The sequence below is a fragment of the Anopheles cruzii genome, chromosome 3 (assembly GCF_943734635.1).
Source record: "Anopheles cruzii chromosome 3, idAnoCruzAS_RS32_06, whole genome shotgun sequence".
NCBI classification, from domain to species: Eukaryota; Metazoa; Arthropoda; class Insecta; order Diptera; family Culicidae; genus Anopheles; species Anopheles cruzii.
Window position 1 is genome coordinate 81,634,534 of NC_069145.1, and position 23,046 is coordinate 81,657,579.

At 56.3% G+C, this 23,046-nt stretch overlaps 3 protein-coding genes across 3 annotated transcripts; 1 reads left to right on the plus strand and 2 right to left on the minus strand.

Moving 5' to 3' along the window:
- Positions 1-270: 270 nt before the first annotated feature.
- On the plus strand, positions 271-19,606 carry LOC128271123 (uncharacterized). The gene is made up of 13 exons (XM_053008561.1): positions 271-447; positions 3,723-4,067; positions 4,809-5,113; positions 7,079-7,246; positions 7,931-9,519; positions 9,843-10,766; positions 10,936-11,067; positions 11,138-11,558; positions 11,637-11,925; positions 11,996-12,215; positions 12,283-12,702; positions 12,764-12,893; positions 18,952-19,606. The coding sequence occupies exons 1-13, from the start codon at positions 271-273 to the stop codon at positions 18,974-18,976; spliced, it is 5,145 nt and encodes a 1,714-aa protein (XP_052864521.1). The 3' UTR covers positions 18,977-19,606.
- LOC128274482 (carotenoid isomerooxygenase) lies at positions 14,843-17,543 on the minus strand. The gene is made up of 4 exons (XM_053012699.1): positions 17,178-17,543; positions 16,792-17,090; positions 16,579-16,725; positions 14,843-16,522 (listed from the first exon to the last, which is right to left on the minus strand). Exons 1-4 carry the CDS (start codon positions 17,541-17,543, stop codon positions 15,166-15,168), a joined length of 2,169 nt encoding a protein of 722 aa, XP_052868659.1. The 3' UTR covers positions 14,843-15,165.
- A 15-nt stretch (positions 19,607-19,621) lies between the features above and the next one.
- LOC128274483 (argininosuccinate lyase) lies at positions 19,622-21,282 on the minus strand. The gene is made up of 2 exons (XM_053012700.1): positions 20,054-21,282; positions 19,622-19,983 (listed from the first exon to the last, which is right to left on the minus strand). The coding sequence occupies exons 1-2, from the start codon at positions 21,212-21,214 to the stop codon at positions 19,705-19,707; spliced, it is 1,440 nt and encodes a 479-aa protein (XP_052868660.1). The 5' UTR covers positions 21,215-21,282; the 3' UTR covers positions 19,622-19,704.
- Positions 21,283-23,046: the final 1,764 nt, after the last annotated feature.

Below are 23,046 nucleotides of genomic sequence, written 5' to 3' on the forward strand. Positions count from 1 at the left end.
TTGCGCGCCGCGCCTGTCCACAGGGAGGACATTTCAAATAAATCTTCTTTCTCGCCTGAAAAATGTACTTAATCGCCATTTTCGACCTCTCCCGACCACCTTTTACAGCGAGCTGCCCTGGCGGTCATTGTGGAAACCGGACAGAAACATCATTGGACTGGACGTACCGTAAATTGGAACACAAAACCCCGCGTCCCGTCCCGTCGCCGAGAGCATATTAGCCGCGCGGTCCGAGAATTCGTTGGGAAAATCTGACAACAATCGCCCGATATGGAGGTGGCCGCCCTGACAAGTGGTGGCGGCACGACGACGGTCGGTAACCCGCGCGGACCGTTCCAGCGTGAGGTGCGCGAGTGGCAACATGTCGATCCAAATACGGGCGCGCTGCTGACGGGACGCCTCGAGGCGGACCGCTGGGTGAACGGACCGCTCAACAGCTACGGCAAGGTAAGGAACGGCGGACGGACGGCGTTCCACGGAATGTCTCTTCTGGTGGCTCTTCTTTTCTCGCCACAATTAACGGGGTTTTCCCAAAGGAATGGGGGGTGCAGGGAAAACGCGAGCCCCGCGGCCAAAAAGGGGTCGTCCTCTCTGTCGCAAAACATCACTTCCACATGCCAATGCGACACCTATGTTTGGTTTGTCGCTTCCTCCCCGTTCTTGTCCGGATAATGAATTGCCGGCCAAAGAACTCAGACGCTGTGTCCACGACCCAGATGCCACAAATTTGAGGACCTCTAGAGAAGTCTGCTAAGGGGATACAACATAATCATAATCAAAATGCAAGACACTGCGTGCTACGTAGCTGAACTTTCAGCATATTCCTTACGTAAACATACTTTTAAGAAGCTTTTTAAAATCTTATATTATTGCACATTTAAGTGGACAGCGATATTAACAGGAAGCCTGCTGGCAAGCGAAGGTGCAGAAACGACATGCCGATGCGAAGCGAAGAGGTCATTTACGCCAATTTTGCCTTAAAGTACAGCTCAAACTCGGCGGCCGCAGTTTGGTGGCCGAAAGAGAAAGTCTCGCCAATGGGGCCGGGGCAGTGGGAAGCAAGAAGTTGTGTTCAGTGTCTGCAGTAATCGCATGTTTTTCGCGCTCTACAACGTCCTTAAAGCGAGGTGCGCGCACCTCACTCTGACACGGGCCACTAAACCAAAGTGAACCCGGTCCGGTTCCCCCATGGGAAGTTGTCGTCGCCGACGTCGTCAGGGCGGCAACAATCGAGCCGGCGCGCGTCTTCCGTGGCCCAAGCTTTCGTTCGTGGTGAGAGAATTTGTAATGAACTTGCCCTTTTTGCACGAAACAATGGACCATCGGAGTCGAATGTCTGGCCGTGGCACGGCACGGCGCGGCACGAAGACGAACAGCGAAGTGGCGGAGTGGCAAAATTATTGATTGTAAGATGCCCCTTTTTGGGAGGCGACACAATAGCAGCAGCAGTGAAGCCCCCGGTTGGCCGCGAGGTCGGCACTTAATAATAACAATGATCTCGACCAGAAGCCCTGACCGGCTGATGAACCGGCCAACCAGCCGGCCGGCAACCCGGTTTGCCCTCTCATCAGCCGCCGACGACGACGACGACGGGTACGGCCTCGAACTGCAGCGATTGAACGTCAAGTACCTCGCGGTAGGCGCCCGGAAACGACCGCGGACGGGATGTCTCGGTCGGCTCGGTCGGTCGGGAATTTATGGATCAGTGCGCATCGGATCTGCAACAGTCCCCCGCGCAGACTAAACGGCAAACGAACCATCGAGGTCAGACCGTCGCGCTGTGCAGGTCATCGAGATGCAATAAAGTACAATCACAATGCACACTCCGCGAAGAAAGGGCTGTTTTACGATGTCACCGATCGGCCCACGGATCGCTGAGAACCTCAATGCGAAGAGAGTAAACACAGCTTATGAGGTGGTTTCAAATGTGCATACATTATTTAATATGTTTTCATTCAATTGCAGCCCGACGCCAGTTTTTAATAAGTACTGAGAATTTGACAAAAACGCCCCACCGATCGTAACGGCGCACTCCGGAAGCGCGGATGGCGTGAATGGGCGCATAATGAGTGGTTATGTTCACTTTTGCGAACCACATTTGCACTCATGTAAGCACACGGATGGATGTAATTTTTGCACCGTGTGCCGTGCGCCATCCTACCGCCGGTTTTTGCTGGGCGGTGATGTAAACTGCTGCACATGAGGAAGTAATCATCAGACACCTCTTTCGTACTACACTTTGCGCAAAAAGTGCTGTAGACTGCATATGTAATTGGAAGAATTTCTGTTACAACTTACAACACTTCGAAGCCCTTCGAAGGGTCTGTTGTTTGTTGTATCATATGTACATACTTTTAAACATACCAACAACATGAGGATGTTACTACGTGGCTGCATTGAAAGGCTATTAAACCTGGTGAGGATTTCTTTCAAAAAGGAATAGAACCAACGGCTTAGTAATATTTCCCACATGGCGGACATTGTTGTGTGTCCATACTTCAAGACCGTTTTGCGGTTGAAGGACGGGCCACGGGCCACGGCTATTAATAGTCTGCCACCTGCTGCCACCGTGCCTCCGATTGGTTCGATCCTCATTCTTCCCCCCCGCGCGAGTGTCTGGTAATGAATATGTAATTGATCGTCACCGAGAGAGGTGTCGTGGCTCTTAACAAGGGTCTGCACTGACCGCACGCACGCACGCCCGGCCGATGGGTGGGCAATTAATTAAAACCAACGTGTGCAGCTACCAATTACGGTAAATCACCAGGATCGATGCGATTCGCGCGTACTAGGCCGGGAGATTGGCGAGCGATAAATTCGTCACGCCAATCCACCCTTACCCAGCAGATTAGCGGGTCGCACAGATTAGCGTAGGCTAGGGTGACACTTTGGCCGATGGTCACTTTTCTTTGCCCGGCACGCCCTTGAAAGGCCCGTGGAAAGCCTGGCGGCGACCGCGGGCCTCGGAAGGCGCCAGTGTCCACCGGTAATGGCGTGGCGACATCGATTGGTTCTGTGCGTAATTCGCACAGAGAAGTGAATCGTCGGCCCCATTTCGCTTGGCTGACAGCTTTCGTTTCATTCTCTCGCCAACTCGCCAATTAGCTACGCTAACTATCGACGCCCTCCGTGGACGGATTAGCGACGGTTAGCTTGCCTCGTGCGTCTTGATTGTCGATAGAACCACTCTCTGTGTCTTTTGGGACTGTCTTTGGGGCGAAATTCAATCAAAGCAAACCAGGAACTCCGTCAATCAACGCTCCGTCGCGTTGGCAACGCTAAAACGCGGGCCAAATCGATCGACAAAGTTCAATTGCAACACACAAGACGACGTCGCCGGGAATGTGTCACTCCGCTCGTCGGGTGCGCGGCGGTCTGCGTGAAGCATAATGTAATCGTCCGGTCCAATTCCCGGGTGTCGGTTTACTGCGCTGCGCCGGAGAAAAAACGAGTCGGGTCGCCACTCTGCCGTGGTTCCCCCTTCCGAGGGCGATGACAGATCCGCTCGAAACTTGTCCGGGGCGCGGGCGCGGACGCGTGCAGACCTCGGGTGGCCACGATGACCGGGTGACCTTGGAGCAAGCGTTTAAGATGCGGGTTTCCACCCGTCCCGTCGGGGTTTCGGTTGATCGATCGATTTGCCGGTTTACTTTACTCCAATGTGCATGTGTCTCACCCGCTCTCCATCTCTCTCTCTCTCGCTCGTTCGCTCGCCCGCACAGATGGTCGCCCAAAACCTGTCGACACCGGACGGCACGCAGCACACGCAGCGGAAGCAGATGGAGATCCTTCAGGCCCGCACGTCCACCGGCTCGCTACAAGTGGTCCGGGCGCAAACCGTGCAAACCACCTCGTCCCGCTGGTCAACGTCGACGCTCCACCAGCACCAGGAAATCTCGAGCAGCACTGGCGCCGGCCCCACCGTTCCTGTAGCGCACCTTGGCGGCGCATCCAGTGCACTGGTCGCCTCACTCACGGCTAATGGTTTCCCCAGCCACCACCACCAGCCCCGTTTGTCGCACGGTTCCCCGTTCCACCGACCGGTGGCCGGTTCCAGTAGACTGCTGGTAAGAGAAGCGGACGTTGGAGAAGTTGATCGTTGGCCCATTGTGCAGCCGGTCATGCGAGAGACTGCGAGTTTCGCATCACCCCAAGGACTAGAGATCGAGTAAATATTTTCACTAATCAAGATGCCCGACAATATCGGCGCTCGTTGTCGTTGTGAGGCGTTGTTGTGCATTCCTTCGTCAAGTGGCCCGGAAGATTTGCGAAGCCAGCTTGCCAGAGTTCGCGGCGTTGTACTAGTGCACCGTCGCACCGCACTTTCGGGTCTCACGGGTTGTTTAGATGAAGCAGTGTCACTGTCTTTCTGCGTCTTCGTTTTTGCCTGCCTTATTTATTTATTACCCTCAATGCCCACACCGAAACGCGCCCAAATCGAAACAAAATAAAATACCAACTCACGCGGCATGGCATTGACATTTGGCCCCTAGATGGGCAGACTGGCTGCCAAATTTAGACCGGGCGCTCCGCATGTGCCATCTGTAGGCCAAACATCGGCCGAACCTTCGGCCGAGGCCTGGCACGCGTGGCGTGTAGGTGGCCTGGCCCGAGTCGAGCGCAAATAATTTCCCCACAGTGCAATTACTGTTCGGTTTGCGGCCAGGTAGAAGCTTTTCGCAGCATCATCGTCATCACCGTCGTCGTGATGTATCTGGAGGCGATGTTGTCCACGTCTCAAGCGGCGAGCGAAAGCTTTTGTGGGTTTGTGAAGCAGGTCGTAATGAATTTGCACGTATCGCCAACAGAGCTCGAGCTTTACCCGATCGGGTCCACCGGCGCCCGACGACATGCCGTCCGCTGCTGTCACCCAGAACTCTCCATCAACGCTGTCACTCGCCAGCCCGGCCAAGTCGTTCTCGGCACGGTATGCTGGCATCTCCACCTCCGCCAACCACGAGTCACTGTTCTCGAGCCCGACCACAGCAGCAGCCTCCAGCAGCCTCATCACCGGTAGCCCGCTGCGGTATGGCAGGTTCAGCCAGGCCGGCGGATCGGAAGCCAACGATCGATCTTACGCTCCAGCGCAAACCGTTGCAGTCGAATCAGAACGGTAAGTGGTTAGAAGTTAGACAAGTCTCGATCTCGACACAAGAATTAGCATCCTCCGGAGCTCGAAGGTAGGTGGCAGATATTATCCCTGAAACTGGTCCCCGGGAATGCTGATTACGCCGGAGGCCGTTGCCTTCGGTCAAGTGGGCCAAGTGACCACTCGAAAGACAAAGACCATCGGTTAGCCTCGGTTAGTACCATCAGCTGTAGGAACATTGGAAATATCTCTTACCTCATACACTCGCCGCGGTCGGGCCTACGTTTGCGGGAAGGAATCTCGTCCCCGTCGGTTCGCTCCATAAATCAGATTAACCGGCTCCCGCTCTCCGGCAGAAATCGACAGCAATTCTTCTGCAAACGAAAAGAACGTACCTCCGGGGACCCTCCCTGTCGTCGGCAGCCCGGGGGGGGGGGGGCGATGTCGAAAGAATGTAGGCGATAGGATATGCGTCGCCCCTTTTTGGTAAAAATGCCATCACCGGCCGTGCTGAAGCGGGGGGCGCGCGCGTTGATACAGTTCGTTATGTCATCGGGTACACCTACGGAATTTCTTCGTACAACCGCCAACGGGGGCCCACAACAAGTTTTCATCGCCAATCGCCGTGGACGGTGTACCCGACACACACACACACACACACACCCGGTCCTGTGAGTTCATTTGGTGCAGTAATTGCTTCACAAACGCCCGGCAAAGTAGCGAAAAGAGACCGAAAAACGAAAGACTTCGCTCCGAAGCGACGAACCCCGGTTCATTACGCGACGGGAACCGACAGCGCGATGGTCGGGTGTTTCGGGAGCATCGCATCCATCGCAGAGTTCATCAAAATGCAATCAATGTTATACCACAACCAGAGGCACGCGCCCGTTCTTGGGGACCTCACTGTCACTGATTTGCCACCGATATTCTAGAGCTTCAGTTTCGGCCTTCTCGTCGCCGGTTTCTCGATTTCCCAATTTGGGCGTCAAGTCAAGTTTATGAGACCACCTACAAGAGTGAGGGCGACGCGATCGGCGCGTCGCCCGCCGCAGACAGTATGGCGTGCCCAATTGTGCTAGAATTGTTTGCGCCGCGCACTCGGCGTGCCGCGGCAGTCAATACTTTAGCACCCGCCATTCGACGTTCCCAATCATGTTGTCCCCCTCGGCGGTACTTGCGAAAGAAATAATGACATCCGGCCGCGCTGGCAATTGTCTGGAGGTATCATAAGCCCCGGTGCGTCCAATCGGTTGTTTGGGCATGTTTCCTCCTTTGTTTGGCCTAAGCAGCGGCCACCAGGGGGTAGAGCCAAGAAAACGGCTCACCACGCCATGATTCACCGCGCCGCAGCTTGTGAGAGAGTGACGCTCCGTTGCCGGTTTCTGGTACGTGGGATTTCGGCACCGAGTGTGACATCGCCCCGAACACGCACACACGAGTGAGGCATACTCCTGGGGTCCGCCCGTCTGATGCTAGCGACTGCTTCATTCTTCGCGCAACGATCGGTCGATCAACAACAACCGGTGTGCGTTCGATCGGAGATCGAACGGGTTTTCGGTGTGGAACAGTGCTTGGTGGTTCGTCTCATTAGCCGCAGTTGCCTAATTAGATCAAGTGTAGCCTTCGGTGGCTTTCTGCGAGTCTTGCAATCGGTGCAAGACGCCCGAGGACCAGGTGCGTGGCGTGTTATAAGACAATGAGCAGCAAAATCTTGAATTATCGCGCGCTGTGGATTGCCGTCGGGTGTGGCAAAATATTGCACGGGTCTTGCGTAGGGGTCTTGCGCGCTCCCTGGTGCACTGGCCGCCCACAACCCGGAGGCAGCCCATTCTGGGAGGCTTACGATCGTGTGGTGGTTCGATCAAAATGCGCGCACCATGATGCGCGTGTTATGATCCGACGCTGACATCCGGCCTGACACAGCTAATCCGTTTCCAACCCATTTCGTTTCGTTGCACGCGTGTTCCGGGATTTCCGGCTGACCCGCAGTTCAAGCGGCGGCAACATTCCGCTGGCCCGCGGTAAGAGCATTTCGATCGAGGACCTTTCGACCGAGCGCGACGAAGCCAACTTCGATGACGACGTCGAGCCCACGCAGTGGAAGCGAGTGAGCAAAATACGGCGATCATTACAGTTTCCAAGGAAAACCACCCCGAGGTAAGTGGTAGGCAGTGGCCTGCGCAGCACTTTCGTTCCTCGGTGAATTTCGCACCCGTCGACGCGCGCGTGCCACGTGATTTACTCCCATTTCGTGGTGGCATTCGCTCCGACCGGAGTCGGAGCTTAATTTCTTTTTTCGTGTTTCGTTCGGTCCAAGTATACTTTGAAGTAGAAGAAAGCTGCCCGGTGCAGCGATGTGTTGCTGCGATTCGATTGTTTTGCCTACGACAACCCGTGCGTTGCCAGCAACAACAAAATGCAACATCGCATGATGACGACGACGGCGACGGGGCGATGATGAATAATCCACTTGAAATTCAAATCAGTCAGAACGGAACTGAGCGCGACGCGGCCCTGGGGGTGCAGCCGCGATGCATGATCCAATCGGGGCCCGCTGTGTGCGTGGTCCGGGCTCGCAAACATTCACACATCGTTAACCGAATCGAACTGCGTAGGAAGTTCGTGCGCCATGTTGAAATCTCTGCCCAGCCCCCTACCCTCAGGGGCCAGACTTGTCGAGTGGTTTAGCATTTTCGCTACAGACACCACGGCACGGCACGGCACGGTGTGCTGTGGATGGGCACAGCTCAATGAGTGTGGTCGGTCATAAATAACGACTGCGACTGCGTCTAGTTAAAGTTGCTGTCACACTTACTCTGATCGCCCTTCCCCCCTTTCTAGGACCAGCAGCCGGCCGATCGATCTGCCCGAGAACTCCGTCAGTGTGTCCCGCATCTGCCAGGAGTTGGAAAACGGGCGGCGCCTCAACACGGCCATGAGAAACAATCACATCGACTTTGTGGCCCTCGACAACATTCTCAAGAGCGTAACGGAGCCAACGGGCTCGAGCAGCGCCAAGCCGGAAGTGTCACCGCCGCCGAAGTCACCGCCGAAGACGTCCTTCCTGACGGCGGAGTCCTTGCGCGAGATCCGGGGGCGTTTGCGGCGACTCAGCAACGAGTGTCTGTACCGGGACGACATGAGCCCGGGCGAGGAGCCGACGAACCGACGGCCAAGCGATTCCGGTGATGATTCCGCTACGGGCGTCACGATCACCGAGGTGGAGACCCGGTTCGGGCAGCTAGAAACGAGCAGCTCGTCCGATTCGAACTACCAGAGCAACAGTCTGCAGTCGGCCACCACCAAGAAGCCACCGGACGCGGCCGTCCTGGCACCGGACGATTGGCATTCACGCCGCAAATCGTACGGCTTCGAGCGCATGACTCAGCAGCCGCTCGGTGGCAGCTTTGGGATGGCAAAGATGGACTCGTCGACCGACAGCGGAATCGGCCGCTCGTCCGAGCTGAGCTCGAGCTGGTCCAGTGGCGGAGGGCCCACGGAGAGCGCCTACCAGCGGGCCACCATCGTGACGCTGGGTGAACAGCGGCCAACGGCCACCGCGAAGCCGAACCCGGCCATGGTGATCAAAATCAAGGCCGAAGCCGGCGGAACGGCCGATGCGGAACAGGACGACGAACCAAAGCGCCACTCGATCGCCGTCGACGAGACGAGCTACGTTCGGGACAGTCTGCGGAGCATGTTCGAGCGCAAGTCGTCGGTCAACGTGAACGGATTCAGCCACACGTTCATCGACGAGATGAGCCGCAACAAGAAACGGGTTGAGTTCTGCAAAACCGAGGTCCACTTCACGGCCGACTCGGGCCGCGTGAACATCGTCGAGACGGACGAGAAGCCACCGCCGACCAACAACTTCCGACGCCGCCGGCGCCCATCTGGTTCGTCGCCTGCTGGCGGCTACATGCTGATCGACTCCGGCGGATGTCTGGCGGATGGCAATGGGGCGGGTGAAAGCAGTGCCGGTCCCCTGGAACACGAAGCGGAACTGCCGGTGGTGGTCACGACGACGATCGGCGTAAGTCGGGCGGCGCCGGAACCGACTCCGCGAAAGTTTGTTCCACCGAGTGCGCCGTCCACCGCCGCACCGGGACCGTCGGTTTCGGACGACAGCGATGGCCACTCGGCGGACGAGATATCGCTCCGGGGCATCCTGAAGAACAAACCGGTCAAACCGAAGCCGTACGTGCTGGGCGAGCACCTGGAGAGCAGCGAGAGTCTGTGGGGCGTGAAGCTGCGGCCGGTCAGTGGGACACTGGCGGTCGAGCCGACCAACCTGAGGCTGAGCGTCGATCTTGGGGGTGAACCGAAGAGCGTGTCGCCTCTGGCCGGGAGCTACTCGACGAAGATCAACCTCACGCAGCAACCGACTGCCTCGCCGACTGCGGCCAGCTCCTGGAACACCACCGTTGCAGGTAAGGCGCGTGTGGCTTTCTTGGCTTACCATTAACACCTGTGCTCACAGATACACGCACACATATAGGCTTCAAGCAACATAACCTCCATCTTCGAACCGTCTGTTCAAACGAACGTGTTCTCTTGGGGGGCCGAACCCGATAAACTTAGAACTATCTCCCGTTTTTCTCTCTTTCTTCCCTTTCTCGCTCTCCGGTGGAAACCCCCTTCCGTGTAACGCCCCCTTTCCCAACACCTGTACATTCACCTAACACGGCTTGCGCCACGCCATCGCACCCAATGCCATCATTGCCTTGCACACCACTCAACATTGCGACTCCAGCGGACAAGTTCCAAGTCTCCCATGACCCGGCGGCCGCGAAGTCGACCACGAAGATCCTGATCGATATGACATCGGTTGCGGCAGCGGCAACGGCTGCGACGACGACGACGAAGGCTACCGGGCCAGCGGACGCCCTGAAGTCCACTTCGCTGATCATGCGCACGATGCGATCGGCAACGCAGTTCGATGAAGCGCTGAAAAGCCTACAGGCCGTCCGGCGTGACTCACTGGAGGACGGGAGCGGTCCCGGGATGCCACTGTACCACCAGCAACTGAGCCTGTCGGCGGACATCGCGAAACCGCGGCGCCATTCGGCGTTCCAGCTGATCGGGGCCGGCAGCCAGTCGATCGCCAAGTCGAGCAGCGCCAGCAGCATCTACGTCGAGTACCCAAAGCTGAAGGTGGGCAAGTATGCGTCCTCCCTCGACGGGGACCCACTGGACCGGTTGGACACCGGTGGCCACTCGTCCCGATACGCCGGAATGCCGACGAGCATGATCAGCACCCGGCGCTCGCTGACCAACGAGTCGCGCCTGTCGGACCTGGAGGCGTACGTGAGCAAAAACATGGCCGTGCGACGATCGAGCACGGCCGACGACATCGCTCAGGCGGCCAGCAAACCGATCGCTGCGCCACGGCTGAAGAAGCTCGGCTCGAGTGTGCTGAGTCAGCAGCTGTCACAGTTGAGACGACTGTACGATGCGGCCGAGCAGTATGATAGCGACAGCGATAGTGCCAAGGCGGACGAGGAAGTCAACCGGTACCTGGGCAGCTTGGCCGATGGTTCGCTGGCAACGGCTGCTGCCGGGGTCGAGGAAAAGCTGACCACCGAGGTGTCGGGCAGCTGGAGCCGGATCAAGGCGAAGCGCAACATTCAGAAGAACTACGGCACGGCTCGAGATGCGTCGGTGAACTCGTCCGCAGGTGAGTCCGCACTGTTCCGACTGACTGTACCAATGCACCGTAGCGCAGCTTGCCGCATTCCCCGCCCCACCATGCACCCATCTGCACCGAGTGAACTAACAGAACTGGAGCCAAGAGAATCGACCCAGACCAGATCCTCTAACTCGTTTGCTTTGTGTTCCATTCGCAGAATTCGAGATCGTGAAGCCCTCGGCGGCCCGGATCAGTCGCCAGGCAGTCAAGCCGTCAAACGTGATGTCGATCGAGCTGAAAAGTCCGATTCCCGCCAAGAAACAGCCCTCGCCCCGTACCTCTAGTCCAGGTACGGTGCCCTACACGTTTGACACTCGGAGATCCTAATGGCTTCTTCTTCCTTCAATTCTCTCCTCCAGACCGACCCACGAAGTCCCAATCGAACGACGAGTCGACGGCTCCGTCAACGAACTTTCGAAGACACATTCCGACCAAGACGACAACGACGGCGGCGGCGGCTACGGCGGGCGGATCTCGTCCGTCGGCCGGCGCCGCCAGCGAGGAACGGGCCTCGCTCCGGCTATCGTCCGGGGCGCGGCAACTGCGCGATCATGAACTGTCATTCTTCGGCGTAAACCCGAACAAGCAGCAGTCGTCCGGATCGGTCCGAACCGGTAAACCCCAAACGACCCCATCGATCGCCACCGGCTCAGCGTTCCAACGCTCAGCCACCCTAACCTCGTCCTTTATGCGGCGGTCCGGTGTACAGACTGGCGGCACCGCAACGGCCACCAGCTGGCAGCTAACGAACGATAAACCGGATCTACTGCGCCACGGACAGCCCGAGGTGGTGGACGATGTCAAGCTGACCGCCAGTAAGGGTCTGCCGCCGCCACCACCGACCAGCACCAGCACCAGCATCGGTGGACACAACTCGAGCGTAAGTGTGAATAGCAGCAGCAGCAGCGTGACCACGTCCACGCTCTCGTCCGCCGCCGAAGGACCGCACTACGAAAATCTGGCCCATTTTGCGCCCAAACCGAAAGCAGCCCAACGAACGGCGGCCAGCGGGTCCGACTACGCACCGCCGCCATCGACCACCACCAGCAGCAAGGATGTGGTGGCCCCGTACGATCGCAAGAAGGATCTCGAGCGCGACGAGCGCATCCTCGAGGAGCTCACCCGGGCTGCAGATGAAATTTTGAATGTAAGACACACACCAACACTGCGCGTTCCTTGTGTTCCTTGACTCACCGTCCATTAACCGCCATTTGCAGGTTGTCAACAACATGTCCAACGGTGAGAGTGTCGAGAGCATCCTGAGCGAGCTGAACGATGGCGGCGAACACCATCGGCGGCTATCGAACGGAGGCTGCGCCCTCGGCACGATCCGCGAGTGCTCCACCACGAACAAGATCATGAAGTCGCGGGGCGTGCAAGTGTCCAAGAACCTGGACGATAGCCTCAAGCGCCACCACTATCGCCAGTGTGGTAAAGGTGGGTACCAGTACTGGTCACAAGTGACCCGGCGGGTTCTAAATCACCACCTGTTTCCGTTTCACAGTGTCATCCGCATCGTCGAACGAAAGTATTGGCCACCGGGCAGAGGGCACCGGCTTCACGAGAAGTCACTCGATGCGTGGCACATCCTCGGTACAGTCGGGTTCAACGGCCGATGGCTTGTCGTCGCGATCCGGCTCTAGCCGACGCAGTCGCCCCCAGATGTCCACGTCCAGCGGCGAATCGAGCCGACGGTTGGTGCGTATGTGCAGCAAGGAGAAGCTACAGTCAAACGCCAGCTCCTCGGAGGACCTCCCGAACGGTGGGGTCGTGGAGCCACCGCGTAGACCGCGCCGCACCCGGTACGTTTCGAAGGACCAGCCGGTGGCGCGATCGACGGAGCGCGTGTCCGGATCTTCGTCGCATCGATCGCATCGCAGTGAGCGATCGAATGGTTCGATCCGCAGTTCCAGCTCCAGAAACGGTAAGTTGGCGGCACCCGTGGAACCGCAGCGTCCCGCAGCTAACAGCTTCACATCTTGCAGGACACGGCGCTGCCAACGGGCACAGTCCCTGCATCGGATTGCGTCCCGTAAAGACGGTGGTGGCCGGCATCGGACAACCGGCAGCTGTGCAGCCCGGCCAGGCCGGAACCGCGCTGTCGAGCACAACGACGTACGTATTGCAATCGTTTCTCGTACCGCCACCGCGGCGCAAGCGGCGCCAGCCGGTCCAGCAGCACCCAACGAAGGTGGCCAAGGTCGTACGGCGCCACTCGTCCCGGCGCACGCTGCACCCGCCCAAGCGGCACCGCCGACGTGCACTGGAGCGGTGCATCTGCTCCTAGCCCGCCCGCCCGCTCTCGCTTCCGCCCCTCGCATGAGCGCTGACCGCTTTTGCCTGCCGCGCTAGGGCCGTGGGGCCGTAGGGTACGCGCGGAGCCCAACGCCCAACGCCATCACACCGCGCCGGGCTTCGGCTCCGCCTTCGCTAATCCCACTTCCTCCCAACCACCATGGCTGTGGATGCTGCTGCTGTGCGCCGCTTCTTTATGTTTTGCCTGTGGCCTGCTTCTTTGTTGTCTGTCTGTGTGTGGGTGTGTGTGTGTGTTTGTGCGTTGGTGCAATAACATCTGGGAGCCCTATACACTCTGCCCCAATAGGTGAATTTTGTCATATTATGTTCTCCCATCTACTCTACGCCATCATAACACAACACGATGCTAAAAACCTGATAACCGAAGCTCGCGGCGGGTAGAGCTAAGGGTGGTCATTTCTTTTCCAATAGTAGTCCAAAGTCTGATGGATAGAACGTGTCCGGCTATGTTCGTTAAAAAACAATTAAAGACAACAACCTTCGGTACCACAAACCATGGAAATTGGTCTTCACTAGTCGAATCAGCAACAAGGCATCAAGTAATACGCTTGTTTTGGACTGATCATGCGAAAATAATTATCGTTTAGTATTACTTTGTACAAAAAAATCCCGGAATTCATTTTTAAAATGTTCGATATCTGCTTATGGTTAAAAGTCGATAGTGTCTCCATCAAAGTAGTCGCATTCCATTCAGCCTTCTTTGTCGATGTCATGTTTGGTTCAAGTTTTTTGGCACCAACATTACTGCAATACGACGAAGTACCCAATTAGTCCACCAAAATGCCACTAGCGAATCCAGTAGCAATATTCAAGGCCTCTGCTATCTTTCAAATGGGTAACTTGCGTTTGTTCGCCAACATTTCCTTTACTTTACCAACGGTTTCTTCGGTTTTCGATGTTGTTGATGTTGGATGATGATGTTGGCCTACTGTTTTCTTTAAAGCATCTTTGCTGAAACACTTTTCCAACATGTTCAAGGTTTGAGCACCATTGAAATCGATTTTAATACAAAATACAAATTCACAAATACAAATTCTCTCATGAGATCCTTGAACAAGGGGTGAAGCAATAGTTTAAAATCTCTTCTTCATATAACGGCATCCCATCGGTGAGTTGTGCCTGGTAATTGTCCTCAATTGCTAAACGAAGGTGAATTCCGACCATCATCAGAAAAATGAAACGGGCCAAACAAATTAACTCCAAAAGACCACTCTTATTTCTATCTTCTTCAAGCTGAGCGACTCTCCAATGGGTGCTACGATCGGTGGGCCCAAGTAATCCATCATTACAGCAGCATTGACTAAACCCCACATAAAACGTGCCAAGTAACCTGCGGGGGGTAGTACTTCTAACCTCGATTCATTTTGCAACCGTGCTAACGTGGGGACATTGCCTAATCGGCTGTGCCATCTGACGCCAGCCAGGGGTCCGGTTGTTTGGTTTCCCTTTGGCATCTCCCGATCAAGATTGTCCGCCCGATGGGCGCCCAGATAGCCGTGTTCACTTTCAAGTGGGGCACACGGATTCGATTGAGTCCGGGCCCGCTTATCTGGCCTGCTGGCGTCGTTGGCAAACGGCGGCTGACCCAGTGTTCTCGGAAAGCCTCCAGTGCAAAGTGCACTGGCTACGCCGCAGGAGCCATCCGTTCCGGACCTATCGCGGCACAATGTTACAATGTTATTACACAGCTGCCCGGCCGCCGCCGGCTGTCCGATCGACACTTCGGTCCGGGCGATTACGGTGGCCTCGTCCGGTTCACCCCTATCGCGGCTCGGCAGAGAAGGTCAATTGTGCGGAACGGAACGCATCGCTGAGCACGCGTTTTCCAAGTGATCTCGTGATCCGCATCCCCGCGGGATCGTTATCTACACGCAACGCAACTTTTGCGGTCACCGAACGGATCGGGCCACCGCGGGTGGTGCATTTCTAGAACCGGCTTCTCTATCGGCTATCAGCATACGTATAACCTCCCGGCGGTGCATTGACATGCGCCTAAGCACGCCCGGAGCCGGTGTTTTTTTGGCCCCGAGAGTTCCTTAGGCCCGCGACGGCCCTGTTGGCGGCGGTGGCCTCAGTTGGCCGCGGGTTGAAACCAACCGTGCAGACACTTGGGCACCGGACCCGGTGTCGTAAACTCACTGCGACCCAGCTCCGTGAACGTCTTGGCGTCTAACACCAGCAGCCCGACTCGATTCTCGGCCTCGCGACCCCAAACCATGGCCGCCAGCACCACGCCATCGTCCTCGGTCTGTGGGTCGGCGGCCGGCACAAAGATCGGTTCGCTCGGGTACACGTTCGGTTCGCACCACGTCAGCCGGCTCTTGTCCACCACGTCCACCTTGATGAGCGTGCCCGGGTTGCTGGCGTCCACGTCGGAGCTGATGGCGTAAAAGTATCGATACGGCCGGCCCAGGTGCCGCTCGTAGTGGATGCGTGGCGTCTCGCAGCCCAGATCGCACAGCAGCTCGGGTTTGCAGAAGATCGTACGGTTCGGCATGATGTAGGCCGTCGCCTTGGCACCGGCAAGTCGCACCAGGTTCTGCAGCACCAGTTCCTGGGTCGGGCGGGACTCGCGACACCCGGCGTCTGCGGTGTGCCCCAAGGTCTGCCACATATCGGCCCACGAAGCGTCATCCACGCTGGCCGTCTTGGTGAGGTCACGCTTCTTCAGCTTCCCGGCGCTGCAGTGCAGTGGCAACACGAAGCGCAGTGGCCGCCCACGGAACATGCGCGCATAGTCCGGATTGCTCTGCATGTTGCGCATCGTATCGACGTACATACAGTTCAGCATGGCCGGGTCCTTGTAGCAGCATACGTCCAGCACCAGATGGTCATCCTGCTCGTACTGGTTGATGATGTGAAGATAGAAGAACGGCTCGCTGTGGAACGTGTGCCGCAGTTCGCCCGTGTCACGATCGAGCAGATAAATGTGGGTCTGCTGGTTGGCGAACCACTTCAGAGAGGCCGCCATCGGTTTGTTCCGCAGCTGGCTGACCACCATCGACGGAACCGACACGCTCAGCGGCTGCTCGACGATCACGAAGTAGTGCTCCGTGATGCCGAACGTGTGCATGTACCCCGGATGGAACCGCCAGCGGGCCGGGACCGAGGCGACAATCCGCGCATTCTCAAACATCCGCTCCCCGTGCGGAAAGCAGATGATGGTGTAGGCCGGTCCGGTCCGGGTCACCGAGCACCCCAGATTGTAGACCGTCCCGTCGGACATAACGTGCGGATGCGACGTGTGGTTCACGATGCCCACGTAATCGGACACGTTCAGTTTCGCCTCGGTGTCGAGCGTTTCCGGATCGATCCGGTGAATGATGGGACTCTCGGTGAACGCAAAGAACTCATCGCCAAACGGGTAGATGGAGATCATTGCGTTGTCGGAGTTGTTCTCGCCCGGCTTGTTGAAGATCGCCGCAATCCTGCAATCGAAAGCAATGGTCACTTTGAGGAACCGAGCCACTGGCGGGACACTTACTTGTGAAATATGGTGTGGCACGGGTCCGGAACGGCGCTGGTACCGAACTCGCTCACCACGATTCGCCGGGCGGCGTTGTTCTTCTTGTAGGCATCCGACTTGAGAAACCGACACTGGTACGTGATCTTCCCGTTCGTGATGTTGAACCTGCGTGAGGAACAATGCCGGTCAGGAAGTGGTCAATCAGCAACACCCGATTAACAGCGAACTCACCGGTGCAGCAAGGCCGAACTGTCGAACAGGTGATTGAACATCATGTCGCCCACCTTCAGACTGCCCGGACCGTTTCGAAGCAGACTTCCGTTCAGCCACTCCGGCACGCTGCCCTTGACGGTGCCCTCGATCGGGTCGATAATCTCCTGTTCGCAGGACCGCAACCACACGCTCACGTCACAGTTGGGATAGATGCCCTCGGGCGGCATTCCTTCGTCGGAGTGCTCCGGTTCCTCGCCGTCCGAGGCCGAGCCGGACAGGTCTGAAACGCTCGTCTCCGTTTCCACCTCTTGCTCGAGCTAGCAATCGTGGGACACGAAAAAAAAAAGACAAAACGTCAACACGCCGGTCACCACAACAACGGGGACACTCCCCGGAGGATGCACCTGCGAAAACACAATCTGTTGGTTTTGCTCGGCATAAACCACGTTCCTACACGTCGGCATCGGGTTCCAAGTGAAGACGGGCGTTGCACGGCCACCGCTATCGAACTGGTGCGCCGCCGGTAGGGAGCATCGACGGGGTGGCAGCATCGGGCTCTCCGGGGCGACCTCGCCATCCGAGTGAACCTCATCCGGTGGAACCGGAGTTGCTGCCAAGGAACAACTTCTCGTCGAGCAGGTCGACGGCGGGTGGGCCGTAAAATGTCCGTTGATCTGCAGAAAGTCCATGTTCTGCAGACTGATCGTCTCGAACCCTGGCTCGCTGAAGCTGGTTTCTTCACAAAAGTCGGACTTCGCCCTGCAATCCATGTTCGGCACCGGGTCGGAAAATGGCCCGCCACTCACAAGCGCAGCACTTTATCTATATTCTATCCACAGCTCCACGGTTCGCTCGAGACTGAGCGAATCAGAACAGACGACGTGTGGTGACATGCGCCCTCGGTCGACAAGGAAGCCCTCCTCGTCGGATTGACCTAATATTGGGCCGAGCTTTTGTGGCTTCCGCTTTGTGGTTCAGTGCCACCTGCCTGCACTCACCTGTACTGGCTCCCGCCGAATTGTAATTAACTTAATCGAATGAATCAATCCACCGGACCGGATTGCGTCACTGCAAGGGGCCAAATCTCTGCGGAGTACCTCCACACGATATGCGTCTCTGACCTCTCGGAAGCGAATGGAAGTGACTCCATATTACCGTGTTATCCATCGCGGTCCATCGCTCCCTACGAGGGATTACTTCACGCCCATCCGAGGATTCGTTTGCACTTGACCTTCCGGGTGACAGTTGCGGCGATTTAAATCAAGCATAAAGTGGTGCCGAGCCATCAGCTGTGTCCGCCGTCCCTAGTTTCGCCATATTGCGCAACATCAAAGGCGATCCCCACACTCACTATTGATTTAGTTGTTCCGAATTACCGTAATGGGACGGAACACGTGATAAGCTGTCACAGGGTGGGGCTCTTCGTACTGCGTTTGAATCTAGCAAGCGGTGCGTCGGGCTGCTTTGATTCACCGTTCAGTATGTTTGCTTCTTATCTAAACTCTAACCTACAGTTCGCAGCTTGCTTGGCTCTCGCAGCCGTAACGCCGATTGGGCCTGCATGCAGGAGGCGTTTAGTCTTCATTTAGTCAACCTGGCTGTGGTTAACCTGTTAACTTTCCGCGCGAGTATAATTTGTTACTTAACGTGTCCTGTTTGTCGTAAAAAATCCGTCTCGCTCCCCGATTTCATTGCGCCACAATAGTGCTTTCGGCATATGAAGCGTCTTCCCGGCGGACCGCTCCTTGTTATCAGTGTGACTTTCACTCGTTAATCAAACCGTCGCTCCGGGCCATTGCGCAGTAGCGATCTTCGAGCGATTAGAAACGATTGTCTGACGCAGATTAGGCGCCAGAACCGGTCGTAGCTGGTCGGATCGAGAGCGCATTTGCGCAAATCGGTGCGTCAGTCGAGCAGGACCACCTTTTTTGTGGTCCGGCCGGTCGATCGGTCAACCGAAACTGCCGGCGTCAATGAAAGGTCCCGGTCCAAGATGATGCGCCAGATTACCAATTACTATACGCGCCGCGATGGCAGCGCTAACCGGTACCGGGCGGTTCATTTAATCGGATCCATCTAACCGTGCCCCGTAGACAATCATAACAATCGCATGCATGCTACGCTTTGGCCTCACATCCGCTAATCCGGTTTGTTCGATTGTCCGGTCTCTCTTTGCAGGTCATCCAGAAAACACTACCGATGAATTTGGACGATCGCCGCGCAACACATTTGTAGCGGCTCCCGAGAACCGTCCGGGGGCGAGCGGTTGCGTCAGATGATAAGAGGACATGCGGCCGTTACATGCCACTGGGGGAGAATCTAGAACAAGACGTCCCGTCCGTGGGGAAGCAACGATAATGCAGAGCGAAGAAGTGGGCCTGGGATGGAGTTTTCTAGAAGCCACACCGGGCCCTGGGACCCGAACAACGAAACGAATTCACGAACCGTCCCCCACCGGGGCCGACATTCGGATGCGGACAAGAATACTAGAATGTGTTATTATTATTATTATCATTATTATTACTACTATTTTGTGTGAGTAGTTGTGTGTATGTGTTATCAATTCTCGAAAGCCGACGGGGACAGGTGACGGCCGGCTCGTAGCCGCTAACCTTGTGATCACTTTATAGCCTTTTCTCACCTCTCTCTCTCTCTGTCTGTCTGTCTCGGTACTTACGGATACGTTTCGCTTCACTACCGATAATATTACAGTTCCACGGCTAAGCTCTAAGCGCTAAAGTTAGTTAGACTCTAAGGAACGGCACGGACGCACCGGGACACACGGTGACGTCCACTAGCGCAAAACACACACTCTGTAACAGTAACACACCGGAAAGGCAGGCGCGAATGTATGTAATAAATTGTTCTAAAACTAGCAAACACACACGTCTCGTCTTGTTGGGTGGTACGCACACGCCTTCTACAGCGCCTTTAGTGGGTGAACCGTGCGTCGACAAACGTTCGCAGAACGCGTATCTGTTCCTGGACCGACAGTCGCGAGGTTCCACCGACGACGGTGTACTGCTCGACGCTGTTCTCGTAGTTCCAGATGCGGCTGATCGTTTCGTCAAAGTACGGGCTGATCTCCTGGAGGTCCTCGAGCGTCAGCTTGTTGATCGGGATCTTGACCTTCTCCGCGTGGGCGACCACCTCGCCCGAGATGTGGTGAGCCTCCCGGAACGGGATCCCACGGCGCACCAGGTAGTAGGCCTGCGGAACAAGAAACCGATTCGAGGTCAGGTCTATGGGCCGACAACCGGTCCGCTCCCGCGCAACTTACCATATCGGTGGCGAGCATTTCGTAGCCCAGCGCACTCAGGCAGCGGTCCTCGTCGACGCGCATCGTCCGGATGATGCCGGCCATCAGCGACAGGCAGAGCTGCATCTGATCGTACACCCCGAACATTCCGCTCTTGTCGCACTGCAGATCCTTGTTATACGTGGACGGTAGGCCCTTGAGCGTCATCAGGATGGCACAGTGCTGGCCAAACACGGGCCCCGTAATGCCGCGGATCAGCTCCAGACTGTCCGGGTTGCGCTTCTGCGGCATCAGGCTGCTGCCGGTGGTGTATTCCTCGGACAGCTCGACAAAATTGTACTCCTTCGTGGCGTACAGGATCAAGTCCTCGGACAACCGGCTCATGTGCACGGCCACCAGCGTGGAGAGGAAGTTAAACTCCACCACGAAGTCGCGATCGCTGACCACGTTCATGCTGTTGTGCGACACCCCGTCGAACCCGAGATCGGCCGCCAGCTGATGGCGGTTGATGTTGAACGGGTTGCCGGCCAGCGCCCCGCTCCCCAGCGGCAGCACGTTCATCCGCTTGCCGAATTCGGTGAAGCGATTGTGGTCTTCCTGGAAATAGAACCCATAGCTTAGCAGCCAGTGGCTGAAGCGCACCGGCTGGGCCCGCTGCATGTGCGTGTAGCCCGGCATCACCACGTCGATGTAGCGCTCCGCCACGTCGTTGATGCTCTGCACCAGATCGAGCAGCAGCTGCTGCAGGTCGGCGATCGCGTCCCGCATCCACAGCTTCATGTCCACCACGACCTGCTCGTTGCGGCTCCGGCCGGTGTGCAGCTTGCCGGCGATCTGCGGCCCGATGATCTCGAACAGGCGCCTCTCGTTCACCGTGTGCACGTCCTCGTCCCGGGGCAGCAGCTTGATCGTTCCCTTGCTCCACTCGCTCCGGCACGTCTCGAGCCCGTACACGATCACCTTGTACTCGCTCTGCGTCAGCAGGCCCGCCTCGGCCAGGCTCTTGGCGTACGCGATACTCCCGTCGATGTCCTGCGAGTACAGGCGCTTGTCCACCGCCAGCGAGTTGTTCACCTTCGCCAGCACATGGTCGGTCGTCTTCGAGTACCGGCCACCCCACAACTTGAACGGCACCTGCGTGTGCTCAGCCCCGGCCGATTGCGCCTTTGGTTTGTTGCTCATCTTGCTCGCTGACTTCGTATTAAACTAATTTATGATGGTTGCCGTCAGATCAGAACACTCTTGCAAACGGAGAATCTTGGGGTCGACACTGTGCACTTTCGATTGATACGATCGTTTCGTTTTCGCGGAAACTGTTGCTCGATCACACTACACTCGGTAGAATTGGGCTGCGCACCGTGCGCGATTCGAAAGCTGTGATCACCATCGGTGCGCCCTTAAATAGTCCTGAGCTCATCATACGACCGCTGTTTTGTGCTCTTTCACACTTGCGTCCGATTATCATACAGCGATTGTAAGCAGCGGCCTTACTTCTCCCGCTGCAGGAACCCAGTTGGGATGCCGGTTGGGTCACGCCGGAGGTTATCACAGCCCGGCGTCTGACGTGATCGCGGGAGAGATCGTCTCGGACGTAACCCCGGCGACGGTCGGCGTAATCGGCGTTGACCCGTCACCGAACAGCTGGACATGGTGTGGCCACCGAGCCACCGCCCGTCGGCTTTGAACTTGAACCAGCGGCGGCGTTTCAGAATTTGAACTGTGGGCCGCTAACGTACGAGGTCAGTCCGTCCCCTGGAAATTACGCTGCTTCTGCTGCTGTGAAACTGACCTCCCTGTGCTGTGGGTAGGTGTGTCAAATTCAGTACGTGCTTCAAAAATAACCACTCTCTCCGTCGGCTGGGATCATGGGACGTCGGCAATCATGCGCCATTCGCCAGCGCGATTTGCTTATCGCGCCGCGTTAAGGTCGTATCAATACCCGAAAATAAATTCGCTTCCTCTTTGCGCAGTCTCAGACTTTGTTCTAGAAGTAATGTTACTTGCGCCGGTGGCGATAAGGTCATTTGATTGGGCTGGGGCTGGTGGTACACTGCAATTGCGTTGAAGTGTGGTGGGAAAACCATTTCTGAGCCGAATTTGCAGGACGTCAAAGGGGATCTTTGATATTTCTTGCTTCTGCATTATTGTAGCCATGGCGATACAACTAGAAGAGGTTCGTTCTCAAAGCAAGCAAAAAAGTAACAGAGACACACATCCAGATGCTTTTGGCCGCGGAAAACTCGTCGCGTCCTTGGGCTGTACACGATGGGTTAACATTGCTCTATTTTCAATTCGCACAGTGCTGTGTAATATTTGTCATTAGTATCAGCAGTCCGTACGAAAATAAACAGCTGTATCACCTTGCAGTGTCAGTCAGCAGTGTTTTCTAGTCACCTCCCCAGTACTCCATTCAAGCAAAAAGCTTTTTCAGCTGGCATGTCTCCTAGGGTTACTTTGATGCCACGTCAGCGATGATTGCTGCGGTGATGATCTGATACCGAAAGATACCGTTGGCCAACATTTGTCGGTGAAATGGTTCAATTTTCCGGTTTGTTTCTTGAACAACACATACAGGACCATGAAAATCTTAACCAGCTGTGTCCGTGATTAGGAATCTATTTGTTACCCAGCCAGTGGCCATAGCAAATATTAAGATCCACGATTACATCTTCCCAGCATCATGGGAAGTAACGACGTAACGCTTGCGACGTAACGTGCGGTTCTTCATGAAGTCAAACGACGGAATACTCCGTAAGCAGAGGTCCCAGTAAATAACAATGATAAATTGCAATCGCCCAGTTCGGTAGCAAGGTTTATTTACGCAACTGATCAACCATGGACGCCGTGGTTGAGAAATGGAACATCGTTGCGTGTCAAGTGATCGATTGGTTGCCACAATATGAGTAATTGGAAAAGTTCGAAAAGTTTACTTTAGAAAAATTTCCAAGAGCTCCAAAAACAATACAATGGTTTTCGTTAATGTATAATCGGTCCACATTTTTAAAATTCGATGA

Excerpts from the sequence above, each read along its gene's own strand:
- LOC128271123 (XM_053008561.1), top strand. The coding sequence starts at position 271 with ATGGAGGTGGCCGCCCTGACAAGTGGTGGCGGCACGACGACGGTCGGT. Across the intron at positions 448-3,722 it reads CGCTCAACAGCTACGGCAAG|ATGGTCGCCCAAAACCTGTC; the intron begins GTAAGGAACGGC and ends TCGCCCGCACAG. Across the intron at positions 4,068-4,808 it reads CCGGTTCCAGTAGACTGCTG|AGCTCGAGCTTTACCCGATC; the intron begins GTAAGAGAAGCG and ends TATCGCCAACAG.
- LOC128274482 (XM_053012699.1), bottom strand. The coding sequence starts at position 17,543 with ATGGATTGCAGGGCGAAGTCCGACTTTTGTGAAGAAACCAGCTTCAGC. Across the intron at positions 17,091-17,177 it reads AACAGATTGTGTTTTCGCAG|CTCGAGCAAGAGGTGGAAAC; the intron begins GTGCATCCTCCG and ends CACGATTGCTAG. Across the intron at positions 16,523-16,578 it reads TGCCACACCATATTTCACAA|GATTGCGGCGATCTTCAACA; the intron begins GTAAGTGTCCCG and ends TTTCGATTGCAG.
- LOC128274483 (XM_053012700.1), bottom strand. The coding sequence starts at position 21,214 with ATGAGCAACAAACCAAAGGCGCAATCGGCCGGGGCTGAGCACACGCAG. Across the intron at positions 19,984-20,053 it reads AAATGCTCGCCACCGATATG|GCCTACTACCTGGTGCGCCG; the intron begins GTAAGTTGCGCG and ends CTTGTTCCGCAG.